The 24,081-nt window shown below is 34.2% G+C and overlaps 6 protein-coding genes across 6 annotated transcripts; 3 read left to right on the forward strand and 3 right to left on the reverse strand.

The window, feature by feature from the left end:
* Positions 1 to 928: 928 nt before the first annotated feature.
* Positions 929 to 2,426, reverse strand: PGO_011120 (hypothetical protein, conserved; the record flags this gene model as incomplete). Its single annotated transcript, XM_028685752.1, has 2 exons — positions 929 to 1,746; positions 2,009 to 2,426. 2 exons carry the CDS (start codon positions 2,424 to 2,426, stop codon positions 929 to 931), a joined length of 1,236 nt encoding a protein of 411 aa, XP_028541553.1.
* Positions 2,427 to 4,603: 2,177 nt separating this feature from the next.
* Positions 4,604 to 8,785, forward strand: PGO_011130 (helicase; the record flags this gene model as incomplete). The annotated part of the gene is made up of 1 exon (XM_028685753.1): positions 4,604 to 8,785. The coding sequence occupies one exon, from the start codon at positions 4,604 to 4,606 to the stop codon at positions 8,783 to 8,785; it is 4,182 nt and encodes a 1,393-aa protein (XP_028541554.1).
* Positions 8,786 to 9,062: 277 nt separating this feature from the next.
* On the reverse strand, positions 9,063 to 11,590 carry PGO_011140 (hypothetical protein, conserved; the record flags this gene model as incomplete). The annotated part of the gene is made up of 8 exons (XM_028685754.1): positions 9,063 to 9,100; positions 9,393 to 9,423; positions 9,658 to 9,773; positions 10,082 to 10,184; positions 10,366 to 10,413; positions 10,673 to 10,791; positions 11,002 to 11,134; positions 11,525 to 11,590. 8 exons carry the CDS (start codon positions 11,588 to 11,590, stop codon positions 9,063 to 9,065), a joined length of 654 nt encoding a protein of 217 aa, XP_028541555.1.
* Positions 11,591 to 13,692: 2,102 nt separating this feature from the next.
* Positions 13,693 to 15,099, forward strand: PGO_011150 (hypothetical protein, conserved; the record flags this gene model as incomplete). The annotated part of the gene is made up of 1 exon (XM_028685755.1): positions 13,693 to 15,099. The coding sequence occupies one exon, from the start codon at positions 13,693 to 13,695 to the stop codon at positions 15,097 to 15,099; it is 1,407 nt and encodes a 468-aa protein (XP_028541556.1).
* Positions 15,100 to 18,181: 3,082 nt separating this feature from the next.
* On the forward strand, positions 18,182 to 21,510 carry PGO_011160 (vacuolar proton translocating ATPase subunit A; the record flags this gene model as incomplete). The annotated part of the gene is made up of 2 exons (XM_028685756.1): positions 18,182 to 18,202; positions 18,403 to 21,510. The coding sequence occupies 2 exons, from the start codon at positions 18,182 to 18,184 to the stop codon at positions 21,508 to 21,510; spliced, it is 3,129 nt and encodes a 1,042-aa protein (XP_028541557.1).
* An 801-nt stretch (positions 21,511 to 22,311) lies between these two features.
* Positions 22,312 to 23,703, reverse strand: PGO_011170 (protein tyrosine phosphatase; the record flags this gene model as incomplete). Its single annotated transcript, XM_028685757.1, has 1 exon — positions 22,312 to 23,703. One exon carries the CDS (start codon positions 23,701 to 23,703, stop codon positions 22,312 to 22,314), a length of 1,392 nt encoding a protein of 463 aa, XP_028541558.1.
* Between the last annotated feature and the right edge of the window lie 378 nt (positions 23,704 to 24,081).

A 24,081-nucleotide genomic window follows, 5' to 3' on the forward strand; every position in this document is an offset into this window, starting at 1 on the left:
AATAAAAAAATAAAAAAAAAAAAGATAAAACACGCCAAAGAGAACATTTTCCCCACCTGACCTGTTCAGGTAAATTTTTTTATCAATTTTTTTATTACCTTTTTTATCCACGCAGTGCATAGCCTATCTTCCCCCCTTGTGTGTTCTCGCACATGTCAAACAAACGATGGTTTTTTTTGAAAATAGTAAGATTCTAGGATAGACGATAAGGGAAGACGAGTAAATATTACGCGTATTCTCACACCATAATTATATAAATAGGTCGAACCATGTTTTAAATTATTTTTTTTTTTTTTTTTTCCGCATTTGTATATATGTGGGTGGGAGGATAAGTTAACGGAGGTTGATTTTTGTCCAATGTAGGTCCTTTTCAGCTTTGTCTTTTTTTTTTTTTTCTTTTTTTTCCCACACGTGTACAATATTGATGTGTCTATATTCATGCAAAAGGAAATCCCCATAAGGGGAACTCCCCACGAATGGGAGATATGCAATATATTGGTCAGAAAAATCACCTGAACAGTCAGGTAAAAAATGATACGACATAAACAAACGGGAAAAATGCGCAATGTGTGTTGCACCCAGGAGTCGCATGATAGGTCAGGAATTATTCCCCATGCGGCTGTTCGATGTGCACTTTTGCAAAAATGAAGCAGTATAAAGGAAGTATTAAAGCGGTATTAAAGTAGTATAAAAGAAGCATAAAAGAAGCATGAAAAAAGCATAATTGCAGCATAAAAGAAGCATAAAAGAAGCATAAAAACAGTATTAACTTCGTGTTAAAGTAGAAACCGACAATGCTGTGTGTGTGTGTGTGTGTAGGGTGGCATCGTGAAGGCCGCTTTAAATTACACACGTTTTTGGCAAGGCATAAATGTCTTCTAACATAATCCCTCCATGCGAGGTGACATTTGTGGTGATGCGCATAGCACTAGATTGTCTTCTTTCCGTGGGAAGTACCCATGCATGTGTTGTAACATTTCTGGAAAAGTCTACCAAGATAACTATCCACAAGGGATGTATGTGTTACTACTGTATTTGGTATGAGTGAAATGTTCACTCGTCCAGTTTCTGTGTGTGTATATTTTTGCAAAGTTTCCTGCTTAACATTTTTGTAGTAGTTTGTTGCATCTATTAGGGATAGATTCGGTGGTCCCAGAAGGAGGCTAGCTAATTTATAGCCAAAATAGTGAAAAATCATTAAAAAAAGGAAAAAACAATAATGATATTTTTTTAAAACAAATTCATTTAAAATCCAACTCAAGCTCATAAATGGGCCGCTAACAGCATTTGTGCATCTAGTAGAAAATAGAGATATGACTTGTGTAAATATTAGATTCACTTCTAACGCATATGATAAGTTGTCTTTTGTAAAGAGGTAAATATATAGTAATGTATAACTTAGAAAGGAACAAATTAACTCATTTAAATATGTATCCATGACAATAGATGAATACAAATCTGTGTTCATGGAAAATGTTTTGTTATGATATTTATTTGCGTTATTAGTATACGGACATGTCAAAATAATGAATTGAATAAGAAATTCTTTTATAACGATCGACACATTTGGATACACAAATGCAGTAAGAATGGAATTATTTTTTGTGACTGTTCCTTGTTGAATTCTTTCAATAATGCTGGTGCTCACGGGGTGGGTATGCGTTCCTGTCCCAAGAATTAATTTGACCGCTAGCAGGTGTGTGCAGGTTCCAATAAGGTTCGAAATGAAGATTACCTTCGCTTCATCTGCAGTGGTGGGAAGTGAAGGGAAGTGATAAGACGTGATAAGATTGATAAGACGTGATAAGAATTGATAAGACGTGATAGGAAATAAGTGCAATGGTGGATGATGAGGGAAAGCAGAAAAACATGCAACAAATGTAACAAGGGCATGTATGATAGGAAAAAAAAACAGAAAGGGTGAAAGAACTCACGAGAAAAAAAAAACGTCTCAACAGTCATGCATGGATGTCAGGACTGATATCTCCACACCTGTTTATGCACTTACTTCTGCTTATGAGATTGAGTCTGCTCTTGAAAAAATGAAAAAAGGGATCTCCATCGTACCCAGCAGAAATATACCGAAACCACAATAAGAGAATAAGCGTTGCCTTGATTGATTCTGCCAAGAGACTATTTCCATAATCATAGTGTGATAATGGAGATAAGATGGCATATATATACTTGGAAATAATTTGATTTAAAACAAAACAAAAGGTAAAATAGAAGAAGGTATTAATAAAGTATCCTAATGACAATGATATTATCTTAAAATTGCGTTCAATAAATTTTGATGAGACATTTTTTACTTTGATTTCTTTAAAATCTTCTTTAGTTCCTTTTCTATTCACTATTTTTTCTTTAATTTTTTTCGTAATTTTTAGTGACTGTTCATATATTTTGCTATCATTGTGTGTTACACTCATTGTTGTGATAATGCTTTGTGCAGGCAAACTAGCTAAAAGGGACAAACAACTAACTATTGTCTTTTTTTTGGTACGAACATGTGTGGATATGAGAATATCTCTACGTCCTCTTCTTCCACAGCATGTGTGTGTGCATAGGGATGTATTATTCTTTACACTATTTAATCAAAATGGAGAGGCTACGAAACAGAGTGGAAGTCTCAATAAGGAGCTTTCTGTCTCATTCGCTTTCCCCTTGGGTACAAAAAATTACACATTCCTATTCCACGTCTTCAAATCTAATGCTCAACTATTCAGAAGAAGATTCGGCACATGGGCAATATATATATATATATATATATATATATATATATATATATATATATATACATGTGTGTGTGTGTGTGTTTGTGTGGTCGGTTGGGAATGTTCTTCTGAATTTGTCTATATTTTTCCCTGGGCTCTTCTCCACTTGACTATTTTTTTTTTTTTTTTTTTTTTGTTTTTTTTTTTGCTTCCTTTCTAGAGTTCAGTCATGGTTACGTGGGAAAAGTTCGAAAATGGAAAAGGGGAAATATTCTCAAGATGTAAAAATGCTGAGAGAAAAAATGGAAAAATACACAAAATGCAGCGAGGAGAAAAGAGAAATTAATACCTAGTACACATACACACCCCTCAAATGCATTACATCTCTTGATTCAGCGAAATAATATGGGGATACTTTTTTTTTTTTTTTTTTTTTTTTTTTACTACTAATGATCATCATATGAATTAAAAGTTCAATGAGGTATAATTTTTCCTTCATTTGAGACTTAATATGTAGGAAATTCTTTTGAAGTAAAGGCATGTACATGTACTCATTTTTCAATTGCACAAAAGGGGAAAGCAAAAAAAAAAAAAAAATACACAAATGGGGAGAAGTTGAGGAGAAACGGACGAAAAAAATCAAACGGTGGGAAAATGATACACTTTTTTATGATACATCAGACTGATAATGTTTACGCTTTTGAGTTGATTTTTTTTTTTTTTTTTTTTTTTTTGGAAAGTCTTAAAAAAAAGAGGAAGAAAAAAAAAAAAAAAAAAAAAAAAAAAAAGATAGACATGCTACACTTGTTAGTGTTCATTTAAGAATAAAATAGTCACCATGCTTTCTGTTATGCTGGTAATATTTCAATAGGTCCCCAAATATGATCATACAAAACTTGAGTAATATATTAATACATTTTAGGACAATTATACAAAGACTGTTACGCTTTAAGAGGATAAAAAAAAAAAAAAAAAAAAAAAAAAAAAGGAGATATCACTTTTCTTTTGAAACAATTATTTCTACTTAAAACCTCCTTAGGGGGCGAATCCCTTTTCTATGTTACCATGCGCGGAGCGATATACTATATACTGTTGTGCATGCACACAAAACACACAGGGAGAAAAAAGGAAAAAAAGATAAAAAGTTGTCGTGATGGATGACTATCTTTTGGACTTTCGTTCTGTGGGTGCATTGTGTGCAAGAAGGGCGTTAAAACAAGCTGTAAAGTTCTTCCATCTTGTATTCCTTGTTCTTCCTTAACATGGTTGATTATTTAACATGGTTGATGATTTAACATGGTCGATGATTTAACATGGTCGATGATTTAACATGGTTGATGGCATAACATGGTTTATTCTTTTTTTTTTTTTTTTTTCCCTCCCGGACCCCTGGGGACGCTTATAGGATGAACATAAAAAAAAAAAATAAAATAAAATAAATTAGATAAAATGGATAGGTGGATAAATGGATAAAATAAAATAATATGATCCAGCAGCACTCACTTATTTCTGTTATATAACAAAACAAAAAGCGACAAAAAAAAAAAAAAAAAAAAAAAAAAAAAAATATAGCATCCTTTTTCATCATCTGAGAGGAAACCTCTTCACTGTCATCGTCATCCATCGTGGAGAAGCAAACCTTCAAGGAATTATTAATAACATATGCGGGTGTGTTTGCTATGCAATCATTTTAAAGCATTTATCGCTGAATGAGGCAAATGCAAAGAGGAAACAGCAGAAACTGTCTGTTTCCCACTGAATCTGCATAAAGTAAACAAGGAGTGATAAAAAGAAAAAGGAGAAACAGGAGAGGATCTATACACATAATATCCTCCCGTCTTGGGGGATGTGGGGGCAAATTTTCTGAATTTTTACTTTTCCTTTTGGAAAAAATGAATAATTTAACACTGGCAATTAGCAGCTTGAACAAACTGTTTACTGAGAAGGAAGAGAAAATTCAAAATGAAAAGAATGAGTTTCATGAATTGAATGTACCACGAGAAATAATTGATATTTTAAAATGTATAGGGATTGAGCACCCCTCAATAATACAACAGTTGACAATAAAAAAGGCCTTAAATAAGAAAAATTTAATTATCCAATCTAAGAATGGAACGGGGAAAAGTATGTCTATATGTATAATTACAGTTAGCAGAATATTTTCAAAAATGAAAAAAAACTATTTGCAGAATTGTGTAGAGACAAGGAAAAAAAAAAGAAAAAGAGAGGAGGAAACATCAAACTTTGTGGAGATAAAAACACATAAATTAGAAGAATCACATGGAAGAAGCGAATATAATTCCCTTCTTGACAGTGATCCTTTTGCCCTTTCATTATTCCTGCATTCTGCAATTCTTGTTCCAACACGCGAATTGTGTGTGCAACTTTACGACAATATTAAAAAAATTTCTGACAAGGCAAGACTTTTTAAAAAAAGTTCTGAATGTTCAGATAAAAACGAGATCCTGAACATTTCCAATATGCACAGTTCAGGTGAACAGTGTCAAGTGAATAATGACACACAAAATGTTGGTCATCTTTTAGTCGAAATAAGGCCCATGATATTATATGGAGGTACGGATGTTTTGGACAATTTGAAAAATTTGTTTATGTTTCTTCCCCACGTTGTAATTTCGACACCTGGGAGGCTGAAACATGTTTTGATCATTCTAAAACGCCTGCACATTCAGGTAATTGGACATGAAGAAAATAAACCGAATTGTCACACCCCACTGTGTGGGAATACCCAAACAGAAGTACTTTCTCAAATGAACCTACTGGTCTATCTTCTTCCACACACGAAACTCCTGAATGTTCTACTGAAGCAGCTGATCTTTGATGAAATAGATGCTCTTCTTGAGGAACAGTTCGAGGAACAAATAAGAATTATTCTAACTCATTTGGTAACGCCCAATGTTCAAATTCTTTGCTACAGCTCCACATTCCTTGAGTCAGTAATATCCAATTTTATAAAAAGTGTAAATTTACATGACATTGGATATTTAGCAAGATGGAAAGGGTTTTGCCTAAAAAGGATTGAGAGGAAGACTTTGGGTCCAAGTAAGGTTTTCCCCGAAGGGGATATCACGTCTGCAGGAGTTGTGCCAGACGTACAGGTGAGTCATGTCTCTTCTGATAGCATGGTGGCTTTGCAAGTTGGAACTTATGAACAGCAAGGCGGTAGAAGAAGTGCATTTGTGCAAAGGGGTATAAATTTGCCTGAACAGCAAGGCGGTGGAAGAAGTGCATTTCCGCAAAGGGGTATAAATTTGCCTGAACAGCAAGGCGGTGGAAGAAGTATATTTCTGCAAAGGGGTATAAATTTGCCTGAACAGCAAGGCGGTGGAAGAAGTGCATTTCCGCAAAGGGGTATAAATTTGCCTGAACAGCAAGGCGATGGAATCCCATTTGATGAAAGGTGCACTACCAGTAAGGATGAAGAAGAAATTAAAAGGAGTCACAAAACGGAGCACAGGGAAAAAGGGGACGAACTTGACGAGGAAAGCAAGATATGTGAAGGGGATGATGACGAAGAGGTGAATTCTCCACCGTGTATTTCTAACCCTCCAACTAATGGAAGTGAGATGAAAGGGAAAAAAAGTAAAAAGAGAAAAAAAAAAAAAAAAAAAAAAAAAAAAAAAAAAAATTATAAGAGTAGAAGCAAATCTAACAACCTTAAATCCATCGAAGAAATGTTACAAGGGATGAGTATATTCCATAACAAGTATGCTATGCAGTATATTTTAAAAAAAATAGTGAAAGAAAAGCAAAATGTATTGTTGAAGTATGCTAAAAGGAAGAGAGAGTTTGAGTTCATCCAAACGTGCACATCTGTAATTATTCATGACAAAGGAGATGATGTAGGTAAATGGACTGGTTATGGCGAACGAGGGGAGGAAATAGAAGAAGAGGAGAACCTTACTAATTTTTCAGCGATTAAAAAAGGAAACAGATTAGAGGCTGGAGTGGAGGCGGAGGAAGATGATAAAGGAAGACATATGTTAGCAGCAGAGGATGTAGACAAAAAGAAGTTCTTGCAATCCCCAATATTAGAAAACATTAAACACTGCTTCATCACTGTTAATAATGAAAATATGAGCAAAAAAGAAGAGTTAAAATACAAAATGATAGTGGTGTTAAAAATAATAAAAGAAATAAAGTTTAATCAATGTTTTTTATTCATCAATAATACATATGAAGGAGTGCAAGTAAGTAAAATGTTAAAAAAGTATAATGTTTCATGTTATTATACGAGTTCTAAAATTGAACATAATGAAAGGATTAAGTTTTTTAATAATTTTAAAAAAAAAAATATAAAAATAGTTGTATGTACTGATGTCATGAGCAGAGGAATTGACAATATCGTTTGTGATTTGGTTATAAATTTCGACATTCCACGTAGCAAAGAAACGTACATTCATAGATCAGGTAGATGTGGTAGGTATGGAAACAAAGGATTGTGCATAAGTTTGTGCAATTACTCAGATTACAATTACCTCTACTACTTCAAGTATCAGTTAAAGTTGGATGTTCACGATTTCTGCTACATACGTAAGATGAAAAGTGCGAGGAATGTCGAGCAGCGACAACTCTTGGAAGATCCTCCACAAGACGTCACTTGGTGGAATTATGATGACTACACATGTAGATGCAGTAATGGTGAAAATAGAGGCGACAGAGGTGAGCACATGCTGGAAAGACCACACGGGGTAGAAGTGGGTTCAGAAGTGGGTTCAGAAGTGGGTTCAGAAGTGGGTCCAGAAGTGGATTCAGAAGTGGGTCAAGAAGTGGGTTCAGAAGTGGGTCCAGAAGTGGGTTCAGAAGTGGGAAGTTTAAAGGACATTGGGGCAGGGTTCTACGGTGATTCCAGCAGAGAGACGCAGGAAGCTGCTCCTGATTCAAAGAGTATCGACATTGCACAAGAACGTGCATACCGCTACCCAAGACGCCATGTGTGTTCATGGAAAGACTTCAAAGTAAACATCAAAGGGTTCTACACCAAAGATATAAAGATTTGTAATGGGAGAAACAATAATATAAGCAATGTTTACGTAAAAGTATGCTTCAAAAATTTAGTAACAAAATTGAAAATTGTAAGAAATGAAATTTGTTGCCACTTTTCGGTGCCAAATGATAATGTAAATTTCTTTAAAAATATAAGCATTATTCAGCATAAGTCCAATGTAATTATTTATTTCCATTTTGATAGAAACGTTAAGATGCATTACTCGGCCTTTCGTCCTCTGTGTCATATACAAGAAGGGGTGGAGAAAGAGAAGGGAACCAAGTACTGTGAATCCAATTTCTGCATGCTGTTTTTTTGCAATTCGCATAGTTACTTGGTACTTAAGATTTTTTACGCTTTTCTCTTTCTGTTTAAGCATTACAAATATCCTCTAAAGGATGACGTGGATGCATTGTTGGTGCACACGCGAGTGGGAAATGTGACAAGGTGGGAGAAGCAACCAGGGGTGGAGTGCAGACCGAGTGGAAGCAGACGAGACGATAACTACGTGTCTGACACGTGCCTGCTGATAAGGGAATCCCTGAAGAAGGGAGAAAAAAAGAGAAAAAAAAAAACAAAGGGATATGAAAGCGATGAGGAATTTCTTCTGAACAACAGACAAGGATTAAAAATAAGCACTTTTCAAAAAGCAATGTTTTATCCATTCCTTTTAAAAAATAAAAATGTACATCTCCTAAATGGAAAATCATTTGATAAGGCATCATGGACGGGCAGTACTAATTCTGCAACGCACAAAATTGATTATGATATTTTAAAAGAGAGAGAAAGGGAACTAACCGCAAACTCATTACCATTTCAAAGTGCTCTTAATGAGTTAAAAATAAATGCATATGAGAAAAAAAAATTGACGATATTTTCTGAACAATGTAATGAAGTTATCTGTAAAAATGACTACCACGGCATTGTCTACGCAATTAATGATTTACTAGCATCGCAAATATTTCTTAATTTAAAAACAACGGAAGAAAATGTACATTTGTTAAAGAGTCTTTTTCTACAAAATCATTTACAATTGCATCGAACGATTAATGAATCTTTCACATTTTAGAGTGAAGCGTGAAAAAGAGAAATAAAAAATTGTACAACATGCATGGTACAATGGGATATGTGTGAACATGTGTGCACACACTGAAACAACAAGTGCAAAGAAAAAAAACAAAAATTGAAATAATACCTCGCAAGGGATATCCAAATAGTTCACCGGAAGGATCATATGTAATGACAAAGAGTAAATGCATGTAAAGTCAACTTGTGTTTTCAAAAAAGAAACAGAAGTAAAGGGTTCACTTCAGAACTAAATATTCTTGGGCACAAATTGGAGAAACTTAATTTTCATCGCTGCTGACTCCCATTTCGGCTGTCACTAAGGGGTGATAGAAGTGGTGACAGACGTGGTGACAGACGTGGTGGTAGAAGTAATGACAGACGTGGTGATAGAAGTGATGACAGAAGTAGTAACAGACGTGGTGGTGGAAGGAGGGGAAGGTGAAAAGGTTCCATGTATAAACTGTTTGAAAAGGGCAATGCAATTGATGTATTTTGAAAAAACAAGGAAACGCAAAGAAAACATTGGTCAAAAAGAAAAACAAAATGAGGACAACATAGGGAAAAACAAAACAAGAAAAAGTTGCGTAAAGGCGAGAAAAGGTACGTACTTGAAAAATATTTCTGTTGCATTTCGTTAATCTTCCCATGGATGTGTGCATGGTGAGGGTGAGGAAGAAAAGAAAAAATAAGAAAAAATAAGAAAAAAAAAAAAAGAAGCATATGTCTAAACCTGCGTAGGTAACTAATCCAGTGTAGTCGACTAAATCTACATTTTTCTAAATGTATGCTTATGCGATTATGTGCATATATTTTTCCCTTTTTTTTGGTGCACTGGGTATAGATGAACGTAGACACCAATTGCTAACAACTTACATCCTTCGAAAGCTCCGTAGCCTCCGACATGAGGTCACAAATTTCTTCTTGTACCTTTGTCTGAAATTGAAGATATATTTTCGTGTAGTTTTCTTCGTGGAAGTTGTACTTGAGGACTGCAGCGAGGGGAGGGGTGAAAAAGGGAAAAAAAAGAAAAATCGAAAAAAAGAAAAATCGAAAAAATGAAAAATCGAAAAAAAGAAAAATCGAAAAAAAGAAAAATCGAAAAAATGAAAAAACCATAACTTGTAAGATTCATCACTGCGTATGACGACATAGAAATATTTTCTTTTCTTTTTCTTTTCTTTTTCTTTTCTTTTTCTCTTTCTTTTCTTTTTCCCTCTTTGATTTTATGGCATCCATTGATCATGCACGCACGTGCTAGCATCACACATCGCTCATTTCGTGATAAGTACAGACTTACAGTGTTCGTGGTATTTATGTGGAGATGTCTTGGTGTTGTTACTCTGAATAATTTTGTTGTATAGTGTGACGGTGGGGTTTCGAAAAATTATTTCTTCGTATGTCTGCAGAAGGTCAAAATTGGATGGTTGGACAGTTGGAGAATTTCCAATTTTTTTTTTTTTTTTTTCTGCTATTGCAGTGGGTGTAGCTTCCGTTTCCAGTGAGGAACGACTGAAATAAGGCTCCATATTTTTTTGCATTTTTCCTTGGAATCTCTTTCATTCCACGAAGAGGTATTTTTACCTCGTTCACGACACAGGGTGGGCACGTCTCCCCTCCATCCGTATTTAGCTATTCATAAAAGAATGGAGAAAATGAAAAGCGATAAAGAATGGAGGAAAAAAATGGAGGAAAAAAATGGAGGAAAAAAATGGAGGAAAAAAATGGAGGAAAAAAATGGAGAAAAAAAATGGAGAAAAAAAATGGAGAAAAAAAATGGAGAAAAAAAAATAGGAGAAGAAATCATCCCTGCAGAATAAGCAATCGCTAATAAATTGGAGGCAACAAAACGGAGGTTAATCAACAAGACCCAACGCCCAACAAGTAATACCTTCACAAAGTGCACAATGTTTACGGGTGGAAGGGAAGAATCAGCAAAGTAAATTTTCACAGTAAGGTAGAACTCTCCCCATCCAATTTCGTTAACTTCGTATGGTGGTTGTGTATAAACTGCAGAAAAAAAAAAAGAGCAGAAGTGCGGGAGACGTGAAAAGAAGTAGTGTCAGAAAGATTTGATGCTGTTTATGGTGGGATATCCCATGTGGCCACATAAAAGGAGAGGGGTGAGTGATCTATAATATCTGCATTGGTCATCCAAATTCTTGTATGCATTTGTTCATTTATAAATGAATAGACATATTAAGTGCGCATGTGTCAGACCTCTCTTGGGATATATGAAGGATGGATCCAATTCAAAAACCACTTTATTTACGAACAGAGAAATGTCTGAAGAATTAGGGCATCTCAGTAAGCAAGTCCATTTGTGCGTCATATTTCCATACTTTCTCTTTTCCTGTTATGTATTCATTTATTCATTCATTTGTGTGTTTACATATTCATTTATTCATTCATTTGTGTGTTTATATATTCATGCATTTGTGTGTTGATATATTAATTTTTTTTGTTCATTTATGTTTTTATTTATTCATTTTTTTTTTTTTTTTTATATTAATTTTTTTATTCGTTCATTTATGCATTTATTCATTCGTTTGTGTATTTATTTTTATTTTTTTTTTTTTTTTTTTTTTTGTGGTGTTTAAATTGAGGAATAAAAAAATGGGAAGCGTGTACATGGGTATTATATTTTCAAGTTGACACAAATTAAAGAACGTAGATGAACCCGTAGATGCACATTAATGGTGGGCACGCACGGAATCACGTTCTTTGGTCTCTGTGTGTATACCTGCTGTGAAAGCAAAAAGGCGTAGGTTCCAACGACCACAGGTTTGACCAGCTTGACATTTTGCATACGGTTCTCCACTGAAAAATAATTGGGGGTGTAGGGGCACATGAAAATCGGACACTTGAACGAGGGTTTTAATTTTTGTTAAATATGATAAAAACATTTTGTACTAGCTGCGTCCCAAATTGTACTTGTGGGAGAAGTGCTTATATAAACACTGTTGGTGTAAGCGGTAAGAAAAAGCCATGCGTAGGTGCGAATGCTTGGCACCCCACCTCCACGTCTCATTCGTATGACTATTTTTACTCCTATTATGTCTCTACTACTTTTACTCCTACTACTTCTCAACTACTTTTACTCCTACTACTTCTCAGCTACTTTTACTCCTACTACTTCTCAGCTACTTTTACTCCTACTACTTCTCAACTACTTTTACTCCTACTACTTCTCAACTACTTTTACTCCTACTACTTCTCAACTACTTTTACTCCTACTACTTCTCAACTACTTTTACTCCTACTACTTCTCAACTACTTTTACTCCTACTACTTCTCAGCTACTTTTACTCCTACTACTTCTCAACTACTTTTACTCCTACTACTTCTCAACTACTTTTACTCCTACTACTTACTTCTTTAAAAGGAATGATACACATATGTAACACACATCAACATGTACAAATGATTCTTCACTTGATTTTTTTTTTTTTTTGTTTTTACTAATATGCATATTGTGGAATCATTTTATATTGCTCTTCTGGGTAATACTCCCAACCGTTTGTAAATTCTCGAATCGGGCTTAAGTGAATCGAAACAAGTGAGGAAAGCAGTAAAAAGGTGGAAATAAAATGTAGTGGCTTTTTCACAGTATTGAAAAAAAAAAAAAAAAACAACGCTTTAGTCAGTATATATATATATATATATATATATATATATATATATATACGTACGTAAGGACGTATGTATGTATTACTTAAGTATATATACATACATTTATATACACATATATGTTCATGTAAAAACAGTACAAATATATCCATAGGATGGAATAAACTAGGTGTGATCGTTTATAGTGCTGTTTTTTTTTTTTTTTTTTGGAGAAAAGTGGAAAGAAAGAAGGAATTAGATTGGAAGATAAAAACTACATTTGCATAAAAACAGTGTTCTGTTTTAGATTCTATGACACAACCTTCTCTGTGTATTCGTCCCCATTATGTGCATCACGTCATTTTAAGAGAAAAAAATAGGTTCCATATACTCTTCATGCAAATTCATTTTATTGTACCATCAGGGAAATCCTTTTCATGTTTTTTCTAAAATGTTTCATATCAATACACCACCTCTCACTCAATGCACATACGCAGAAAGCACCAACATATAGATGTAACCTTTTTTTTTAATATAAGCTCCTTAAATGGATGGGCAAAAAAAAAAAAAAAGGGAGACTCGTTAGTATTCACCTTCTAGGTGCCCTAAGTTTATATGAAGCATGAATATTTGCAAATTGGAAAATTTTGGTGTGGTCTACCCAAATTAGTTTTTTTTTTTTTCCTTTTTTTATGCCATCTCATCTCGTTTCATCTCGTTTCACCTCGCTTGACTTCGCCGCACATTATTTTCTTTCTTCCTTTTATGCGCCCTCGATATATCAAGCAGTGTACAAAGCGAGGGTTGAGGTAAAAAGATACAATTTGTGTGATTAATTTTGTGGGCTTAATTTTGTGTGCTTAATTTTCTGGGCCCAATTTTGTGGGCTTAATTTTGTGTGCTTAATTTTCTGGGCCCAATTTTGTGGGCTTAATTTTCTGGGCTTAATTTTCTGGGCCCAATTTTGTGGGCTCAATTTTGCAGAATTAGAAAATTTGACTAGTTCCCCCAAAAAAAAGAAAAATGGAAAAAATTTGGAAAAAGGAGAAGAGAAGAGCAAACTCTTTCTTATAGTTACCTCAGGAGAGAGGATGTGCTAAATTTTATTTCTGCATTACCCATGGCTACACCCACCTCAGGTGTAAACAAGGTGGCATCGAGTGCACGCAAAAGTAAACACACATGTTTGTGTGGTTGTGTGTTTATATGCATGGTCGAGACACACACTATCCCTTTCTGCTACGTTGCATGGTTTGGAAGCTTTTTACTTATCGCTTCTGAATCTGTTTCCCCTCCACGACAATGAGTGAGCCAGGCAAGGAGGTTGTCAATCCAGGGCAAAGCAGAAGGCAAAGCAGAAGGCAAAGCGGAAGGCAAAGCGGAAGGCGAAGCAGAAGCAGAGAGAGGCACATTCATTTCAGCGTGGTAAGAATCATAAGAACAATAGCAATGATGCTGCTGATGAGAGGTGGGAATTCTGTCAAAATGAGGAAAAACAAAGGATCATATGGGTACATGGTCGAAGCAGGAAGAAGAAATGGACGAATGAATTTCGAGATGAAGAAATTTCACGACTGTTTTGTCCAATCCTGTATTTTAAAAGGAAAAAATGAGAAAGGTCCGAGGAATCAGAGAAATCAAAGACAGCAGGGAAAACAGAGAAATCTAATAAACTTAACAAATCGAACAAACCAGAGAAATCTAATAAGCTTAACAAATCGAACAAACCTGACAAGTCAGAAAAGTGCGCGAAAAAGAAAAAATAACTTCCCTCTCTATAACTTCGAACGGAGCGTAGATAAAGTAACAGGGCATTTTATGAAAGATAAAGATTTATTTATAGAAGTTGATAAAAAACAGAAGATGATAGAAGAAATTGAAAAAATGAGCGATCTGCAATATGAGCATGTGCAAAAATATCTAGACGTCTTAAGTGAAAATGATGTATACGAGGAAATTATAAATCATAAAATTCACCTGTACAAAAAAGGCAACGAACCGGAGAAGCAAGCCAATTTAGTCAAAATTCAAAATTTTTTAAATCCACATATAATAAGCTTACGAAAAAAAAAAGCCAAAGAAAAAGTAGAATATCTCATAGCTAGCTTAATTAAAGGGGAAAATGTAGATCAAATAATTATGAACATGTTTCAGAAAAAGTTAATAGATATCTATGTACTTACATTTATTGATGATAAGATAATGGAAGCTCATACGAAGCTTTTAAAAAATAATCAAGTGGAGCGAATAGATGGAAGTGGGGACAGCAGCAGAGATGAGATTAACCATCGAGCTCTAGATGGGAATAGCACAACAGGAGATAGCCAAATCAGTATTACAGAAAGAATTCTAAGAACTCTGAAGGATCGAATCATAGCACAACAGAAGCTACAAGTAAAGGGCACATTTGACTTCACAAGAATATTATTTCTATCAACTACCTTAGATCTAAGTGAGGACAGACAACCAATTATTAAATCAGTTATTAAAAGCTTAGAACAATTAGAAGAGTTTGAACTTTACTTGTTAGATGCACTAGACTATGCTGAACAAAATGAAAAGGTAAAACACTACGTTCCTCATTTGGAACTTCTCCTACGCACATGCAAAAAGATGAACCCCATTTTTAACCAGCTCTTAAATAAACAGACAGAAAACGTTCGCTTCTTCCCCGACAAGGTCGACTTGTCGCAGTTTCGGGAGTTGTAGCTGTTCAAGCTGTTGCATTTATTGTAGTGGCTTCAGCTGTTGCAGTTGTTTGCGTGGTTGATATACTGATGGGATGTTTTTTTTTTTTTTTTCTTCCCTTTTAAGGATCCCAGCGCTTGCATGACTTAGCCCGTTATGTAGTAGTCCTTTTTGTCGTGCTCGTTTGTCCTGCATTTCGCTCAATGTCTTTGTCTTAATTTTAAGTTTTTTTCGCATACACAACATTTCGTTTACCCATACCCATCTGTGCAATTTGCACATTTACCAAGGCATATTTGTCACTACATACTTGTGATCACATATTCGTAGTAATATATACCAGCGCAGCTGTTTTTTTTTTTTTTTTTTTTTTTTTTTTAAGTACGTACCTGCATGTTAATTCTATTTTTGATGTGTAATATTTCACCCCATTTGGGCACATTACAACAGTTTTACAATTATGCAGAAAATGCCCATCCTAAAAAAAATTCAGGTAAAAGCTGTCTTATATTTCCATTCGAAAAAAAAAAAAAAGTGCTGTGTTTGTAATAAAACTGGAAAAATAAAATATGAGTGAAAAACGAATGGCAGAAAAATGTGAATCAATTTGAAATGAAGTTGCACAAGGACACTGCAGGAGAGGAGAGGAAGACAGACACCATGTTACAACACGGATGTAGCAGGAAAAAAAAAAAATGTATTCAATTCATGTTATTTACAATTTAAAGAAGAAATCTTTTCTGAAGAAAGCTGAGCTAGCCAATGTTTTTTTTTTTTTTTTTTTTTTTTTACCTGTGTAGCTTTTTTATTTTATTTTATTTTTTTTACTTGTGTAGGTTTTTTTTTTTTTTTTTTTTATTCATTTGCCTTAACAGGTCATGTAGCATAATTGCAAATTTGTGCATTCTAAGCGAAAGAATCAAATGAGTTGTTAAAACAAGTAAAAAAAAAAATAAAATAAAAAAGTGTATATACGAGTGCGCGTTTTAAACATGGTGACAAATGTGCACATAAAACACACATATGTAAATGGCAACATCGGTATGTTATAAATGTGAATTCTCATGTATATGTACATTTGGAAGAAGAAGAAGAAGAATGGCAAGTGGCGCGAATGCCAATACTTGAACAAAAAAACAAAAAGCTATAACAACCCTCTCTGCTGCTATATACCCAGGAGGGGAAATCGAAGTGGTAGAAATCTGCATGCATAGGTGAATAACAAAAAAGTAAGCTGAGAGTGGAAAAGAGAGAGAAGTTTTTTTTCTTTTTTTTATATAGGAAAAAGTACATGTATATATTCACTATTTTCACCATTGGGTATTCTTTTCTCAAGGGTACTCTCCACTGTTATGTAAAATGTATGCATATTTATATATGTATACGCTGCAAACCATTTTCGTAAGGTTTATAATTTTCGCAGCGTGTGTAACTTTCGCATCGTACGTAACTTTCGCATCGTGTATAAATTTCGCAGTTTGTATAACTTTTACGTGTATATTTTTGCACATTATGCATGTGTTCATTCCCCACCCCTTCTTCATATGTGCGTAAATGTACCAAAAGAAAAAAAAAAAAAAAAAAAAAAAAAAAAAAAGGAATATCGCGCGTTTGCAGAGGAACATTTTTTCTTTTTTGCTCGAAAAAGTGACACTTTAACGATAAAGGAGAAAAGAAAAAAAAAATTAAGGCGGCAAAAATTGAGGAAAAAATTGAGGAAAAAATTGAGGAAAAAATTAAGGTAAAAATTGAGGAAAAAATTAAGGTAAAAATTGAGGAAAAAATTAAGGTAAAAATTAAGGTAAAAATTAAGGTAAAAATTAAGGCAACAGTTGAGGCAACAGTTGAAGCAGCAACTGAGGCCAAGTTTACCCAAAAAAGTTTCGCAAAAAAAAAAAAAGTCAGGGAAAAGAAGAAAAACGGAGGAAAAAATTAAAACACTCAAGAAAAACGCAAAAAAAAAAAAAAGAAAGGAGTCATTTGAAAAAAAAAAAAAAGCAGAAGAGGCAGAAAAAGCGGAAGAAGTAGAAGAAGCCGAAGAAGCCGAAGAAGCGGAAGAAGCAGAAGAAGCGGAAGAAGCGGAAGAAGCGGAAGAAGCCGAAGAAGCGGAAGAAGCAGAAGAAGCAGAAGAAGCGGGAAGAAGCAGAGAAGAAGGAAAAAAGGATGGACAAGGGATGTATACAAAATTGGAGCTAATTCATTTTTGTACATGATTCCCCAAACCTTTATGTATTGAAACATAATTCCTCCTCTCTTCATGCTAGTGTGTACCTTTTGAAAAGATCACCATATGTTTTTTACAATATTCGCATAATATACCATTCGTGCCTACGAGTGTGGGATGAATGCTTCCACAGTCAGAAGGCGTAAAAAAGAAAAAGAGAGAAAGAAAAAAACCCAATCCCCTGAAGACACAAAATTGTCACGTTCGCAGTTGAAAAGAAAATATACACACTTTTTCATTTTTGTATATTTGCTTTACATATTCGTTAGAACGTGCAAAGGTTTTTTCACGCTTGATCGCTGCACGTTTGGCCAATGCACATTTAACCGCTTAACATTTTGAATTTCCATTTTTTCTCGCTTTCCATTTTTTTCACGTCATCCCCTCTCCTCCTCCCCCATTGGGTGCTTCTGCTGATTCTGCTGATTATATCTGAGGAATAGAAGTAATGCGTAGTAGAATGACATAACTCAGACATTCAAAGGGGTGGAGAAATGAAATCGTTCACATATCTCCGCCCTTTTGTTGGTTTTAATTCTACACGCAGTTGTGTAGTACATGAGTGTATATATATATATATATATATGTATGTATACATGTTACATGCACAGTGCTTTCTCTCCTCCCACTCCAGTGCAGACAACTCAATCGTCAATTCTTGATGGAAGAAGCAAGAAGAGCAATTTGATTTTTGCTTCTTTCGCATGTAAAATTATACGTGACATCAGCACTGTAGTCTGAAGCTCCACACACACAGATACTCATACGTATGTATACATACGTACGCACTTACATGCATACACACATACGAAACATAAAAGTAGATACAAGGGCCCCCACCATCACACACCCTTTCTTAATGCTACAAATTTTGTGAAGATGGGAATATTTCGATCAGAGGTAAGCAATGAAGAGTGAACTCCCACAGAGATTTGCTGTGACAAATTTTTCGACTCAAGGGGAATGATCAAATTTTCGAGTTGATTCGTCTCCAAAAATTTTAATGGGTAAAATGCCCCAATGTGAAAAAAAGTTTCATACATTTTCCCATTAAAATGAATTTGTCATCATATTTTTTCTGTACACTCACTTTTTTTTAGACGATGAAACACGGGACGCTAGTCCTTCCATCGGATAGAGCAAGAGAATATTTGGATTGTCTAGGAAAGCATGTAGACATACAATTTATTGATATGAATGAGAAGACAATGAAGAGACAATACAAAAAGTACATTCAAAGAATTGATGATATGGAGAGGATCTTACGATTTTTAGAAGAAAATATAAAAAAGTTACCAAATGTAAAAATAAAGAAAAGTAAGATCGATTCATTTTTAGAACATGACAATGTTTATGAATTGGATCAAGTAGAAGAATCATTGAATCGGTTACATGTGCAATTTGTTCGATTTTGTAACAATAATAAAGATTTAGTGAATGAAAGAAATAATGCAATTGAAGAGAAGCATGTAATATTAACAGCTATAAATCAACTGAATCCAGACATTTCTAAAAATGTAAATGTGAACAACAGATTAGTAGAGAAATCTTTACCATATGATGATGTAAATATTAATGATGAAAAGTTATCACTCCAAACAAATATGATGAAAGATGGGATGAATATGATGTTTACAAACATAGCAGGTGTGATAAAAACGAAAGATCAAGAAAGTTTTAGTCGTACTATATTTAGAGCTCTAAGAGGAAATACATATACATATTTTCAAAATATAGATGAAAATGTAAACTTATCTAAAGGTGGAAATGTTGCTAGTGGTAGTAGTGGTGGAGGTTGTGGTGGCATAATCGATGGTAATAACAATGATGATGATGATGAGGATGGTAATAATGATGATAATGAAACATCCTCTCCCCCGATCAATAACCGAAATGAGGAAGACACAATGGATGAAAGAAATGATATGCACAATGGTGATAAATCAGAGAAGAACGACTTAAAAAGTGTATTTGTTGTGTATTGTCAAGGGTCTTCACAAAGCAATATATATGATAAGATCATGAAGATATGTAAAGCATATGATGTAAAGACATATGATTGGCCCAAGACATGTGAACATGCAAAACAGAGATTGAAAGAGTTGAAAGAAATTATTAATGATAAAGAAAAAGCTTTAAGAGCATATGAAGAATATTTCATAAATGAAATTTTTGTTCTTATAAATGTAGTAGAACCGAATAAAAATAGTCTGATAGAAGAATGGAAATTATTTTGTAAAAAAGAAAGATATATATATAACAATTTAAATTATTTCGAAGGTAGTGACATAACATTACGTTGTGATTGTTGGTTTAGTGCAAATGATGAAGAAAAAATTAGGCACATTTTAATTATGAAATCATCAAATGATCTTGTTTCTGCATTGTTACTTTCGGATAAAGTTTTGACACCTAATATTTCTCCACCTACATATATAAAAACAAATATTTTCACAAAATCATATCAATCAATGGTAGATACATATGGAGTTCCACGTTATGGAGAAATTAACCCAGCCATTTCTACAATTATAACATTTCCCTTTTTGTTTGGAATCATGTATGGAGATGTTGGACATGGAGTATGTTTATTTCTTTTTGCCCTTTTTCTAATTTTGATGAATAATCGTGTAAAAAATAAAAGTCAAAATGAAATGGTAACTATGTTATTTGATGGTAGATACATGCTTTTATTGATGGGTTTCTTTGCAATTTATGCTGGATTTTTATATAACGATTTTTTTTCGATGCCTTTAAATTTGTTTACATCTATGTTTGAAGTGGATAATGAAGTGGACTCCGTTTTATATTACAAGAGAAGACAAGTGATGAATAATAACACTGGAAAGATGGAAGATGCAGATCCATATATTTTCGGTTTTGATACCAAATGGTTAGGAGCAGAAAATGAATTGACATTTATAAATTCTTTTAAAATGAAATTTTCTATTATTATTGGATTTCTTCACATGACATTCGGAGTGCTTATGAAAGGATTGAACGTATTACATTTTAAGAATAAAATGGATTTTTTTTTTGAATTCTTACCACAATTAATTATGATGTTTGCAATTATTGGTTATCTGGTCTTTCTGATTATTTACAAATGGGTTACTCCTATAGGGTATGGTGGGTTTCAGAAGCAAGGTATCATAAACACAGTTATAAATATGTACCTTATGAAAGATATAACAATGAATAATCAATTTTATGCGAATCAAGGTATTGTCCAAGCATTCATAATGGCTGTATTTATTTTGTGTGTTCCATTCATGTTCATTTGTAAACCAGCTATCCGAACATACCATATTATGAAAGAGAAGAGAAAAAATAATCGAAGAGGTAGCTCAGTTAACAACAGCAGTTATTATGGTGACTACGAAGGGAAGGAAATGACACACACGTTTAATCACTTGGAGAATGTAATGGGTCCAGGTGGAGGAGGAAGAGGAGGAGGTTCTAGAGGGGATGATAGACCCGATAGAGATGGTGGTTTTGTCTCCTCTTCTCCCAATGGAATAGGAGCAACAATCCCTTTGTCTGGAAAAAACAATCGTAACAGTTCCAATTTGAGTAGACAAGAAGATGGTGGAATTGTGAATAACAGATTGGATAATAATTCACCCTCGAGAAGAAGAAACAAGAAACCAACGGATGACGAGATGGAAGCACATCTATTGGGTCCTCCTTTATCCCATGATGATCCAAATGAACATTATCCAGATGATCGTTTTGGAATAAGAGTTGGAGTTGCTGGTGGTGGGGAAGGAGCAATTGGTGTTGATGACGAATCTTTAGGAATGACAGAATCAGGGATACACCATGAAGAAAACATTTCTGAAATATGGATTGAACAATTTATTGAAACGATTGAATTTATTTTAAGCCTTATAAGTAACACAGCATCTTATTTGAGATTATGGGCATTATCACTAGCTCATCAACAGTTATCATTTGTATTTTTCGAACAGACCATATTGAGTTCTTTGAAGAAAGACAGTTTTATTTCAGTACTCATCAGTTTGATTTTGTTTTCCCAATTATTTTCAATCCTGACAATAGCAGTTATACTTTGCATGGATACACTCGAGTGCTTCTTGCACTCCCTGAGGTTGCAATGGGTTGAATTTCAGAACAAGTTCTACAAGGGAGATGGTATTCCCTTTAGACCCTTCAATATTAAGAAGTTACTTTCAGAAAGTGATTAAGACTGAGGGGTGGAAGAGGAGGAGGAGGAAGGGGAGACAAACCTGGGGAGAAACCATTCAGGATGACCTCATCAAAGTTACCCCGATGGTTTTATATACACACACATACCGCTGAATAGTGAGAGATAGAAGATGAAACAGAAGAATGAGAAGAGAGGAACTCCAATTAACTTCCACCTTCTCCTCAAGCACAAGCACATGCGCGAAGGTTCAAACATTTTATGTACCCATGTGTCCTCTCGTATTCCTATTCTAAGCCATTTTCTTCCTTGAGCTTGCTTTGCTTCCTTTTTTTTTTTTTTTTTTTTTTTTTGTTGTTGTTGTTGCTGAATGCATGGAAGTCGCTCGAGGTGACGAACCGAAGTAGATTCATTTCGTGAGCTCCGCTCGTTTATGTCGTAAGACGCAGGTGCACCACCGATATATGAACATGTACAAGTATATACTTATATTTATATATACATATATATATATTATACCCCTTTTGCAAATTATGCGAACATGTAGACACGTCATAATAATCTTTTAATCTCCAAATGATTTAGAGAGCCACTCCAAAGGGAGCAGTAGAATATGACACAAAAAAGGTTAGCATGACAAATGTTCAGTTCTCGGAGGGAAAGGAAATTGTGAAAGTGAAAGTTAGGTAATGAAATCTCATTTGCTGAGAAAAAAAAAAAAAAAAAAGTAACTCATTTGGGTGGATGGGGGAGAGTAAATACAAAGATGGTGACATGGCTGCAACGTGTATATGAGAAGTTACGTATCTTCAGTATGAGACAGGCTCACTAAATTAGGAATCTATATTTGCACAATCTGCTGCAGAACATTTTGCAGATTTTGATAAATAACATCATTGCATGAAAGACTTCTGCACACCTTTGTATCCATTTGGAAGCGTGCAATAAATGCATCAATGTCGGAGCGAATAATATGTTTAATAAACTTGGTGGATCGTGTGTTACAAAAAAATTGGATACATATGTTCACAAAGTGATCAAATAGTGATTTGTATATATTTTCAAAGGTACTGTCAAATAGCAAGAGGTAGAAAGTATGGAAATTTTTTGTTACTACATAATTAAATCTCTCATCTATTGATATAGGCTTACACTTTTTACTAACATTTGAGTATGTGTCTATGTCTGCTTTTACTGACATGCTACTTAAACTGGTAAATGTGAGTTCCTTCTCTGTGCTTTCAATTCTGAAAATCATAGTGACACTCCCAGGTGGCAGAGTATTAGTAGATTCAACAAATTTTGCTCCATTAGTCGGTTGTGCTTTTTGGGATACTTGCCCACTTAGAACAAACCCCCGTAAGTTAAATACTCGAAGTAACTGTGTAACAAAACCCAAATTAGGATTCGACAGCTGACGACGTTTTTTAACGATTTCAAATGCTTCTGAAAATTTTAAATTTAGCCGATTCATTAAAAAAAATATAATTACAATTACAGATCGAGATATTCCCTTATTACAATGTACGAGAATTTTATTTTTTTCATTTGTATTCAGCACTGTTTCTATGAAATATGTCACATCCAGTAAGATGTAAAAAATATCCTCTTGTATGTCATCCTTAAGGTGGTAGGTTCTATACAAAAGAGTATCTTGGAATTTATTTGGACATTCATTTCCAGCCATGTTAATAATATGCGTGATTTTTTTTTTTCTTAAATTAAAAATATTGCATGCAAATTTGTATCCGCTTAAGAACAATCGTTTCTCGAAAATTTCACTGCAACTGTTGCTAATCATTGTCAAAACGTCTGTCCTCTTTGTTTTACCATCATCGTTACTCCCAGCATTGTCCTTCTCACTATTATTTCCTTTCTGTGAATCTGATCCTCCTTTTTTCTTTTTAAACGGTCCCAAATTTAATGTCTCAACTTTGATCTCTCGAATTGATAATTTCTTTTCAGCTTCTAAATATGAAGAAACCTTTAAACTCCCTGTATCATCATTTTTTTTAAGAATAGTGGGTTCATCTTCTCTTGAGGGATGATAACAACTATTCTCTTGATGCTCTTCACGAGTGATAGGACTCCACGCATCTATCATCTTGCATATATCACTTGCATCTCTTGGTCTAGATGTGGTTGATCTTGTGCTGAATAATTCTGAAGCTTCTTTTTTCTCTTCCACTGAAACGCAATTTTTCCTTTCTCTATCATCCGTATCGCCTTCCATATGTCTTTGTTGTAAAACCGTTGTAATATTTCTTCTCATAAGAAGATATGCATGTCTTTGTTGCAAAACCGTTGTAATATTTCTTCTCATAAGAAGATATGCATGTCTTTGTTGCAAAACCGTTGTAATATTTCTTCTCATAAGAAGATATGCATGTCTTTGTTGCAAAACCGTTGTAATATTTCTTCTCATAAGAAGATATGCATGTCTTTGTTGCAAAACCGTTGTAATATTTCTTCTCATAAGAAGATATGTCTTTTTGTTTTTTTCCTTCCGGGTGATACTTTTCCTCACTATAGAGTTGGTAGGAAAAAAAAAAAAAAAAATGATCTACTAGCTAAGATAGAACTCTTCTCTTTTTTTTTTTTTTTTTCCTTC

The sequence above is a fragment of the Plasmodium gonderi genome, assembly GCF_002157705.1.
Source record: "Plasmodium gonderi DNA, contig: Chr01, whole genome shotgun sequence".
Lineage (NCBI taxonomy): Eukaryota > Apicomplexa > Aconoidasida > Haemosporida > Plasmodiidae > Plasmodium > Plasmodium gonderi.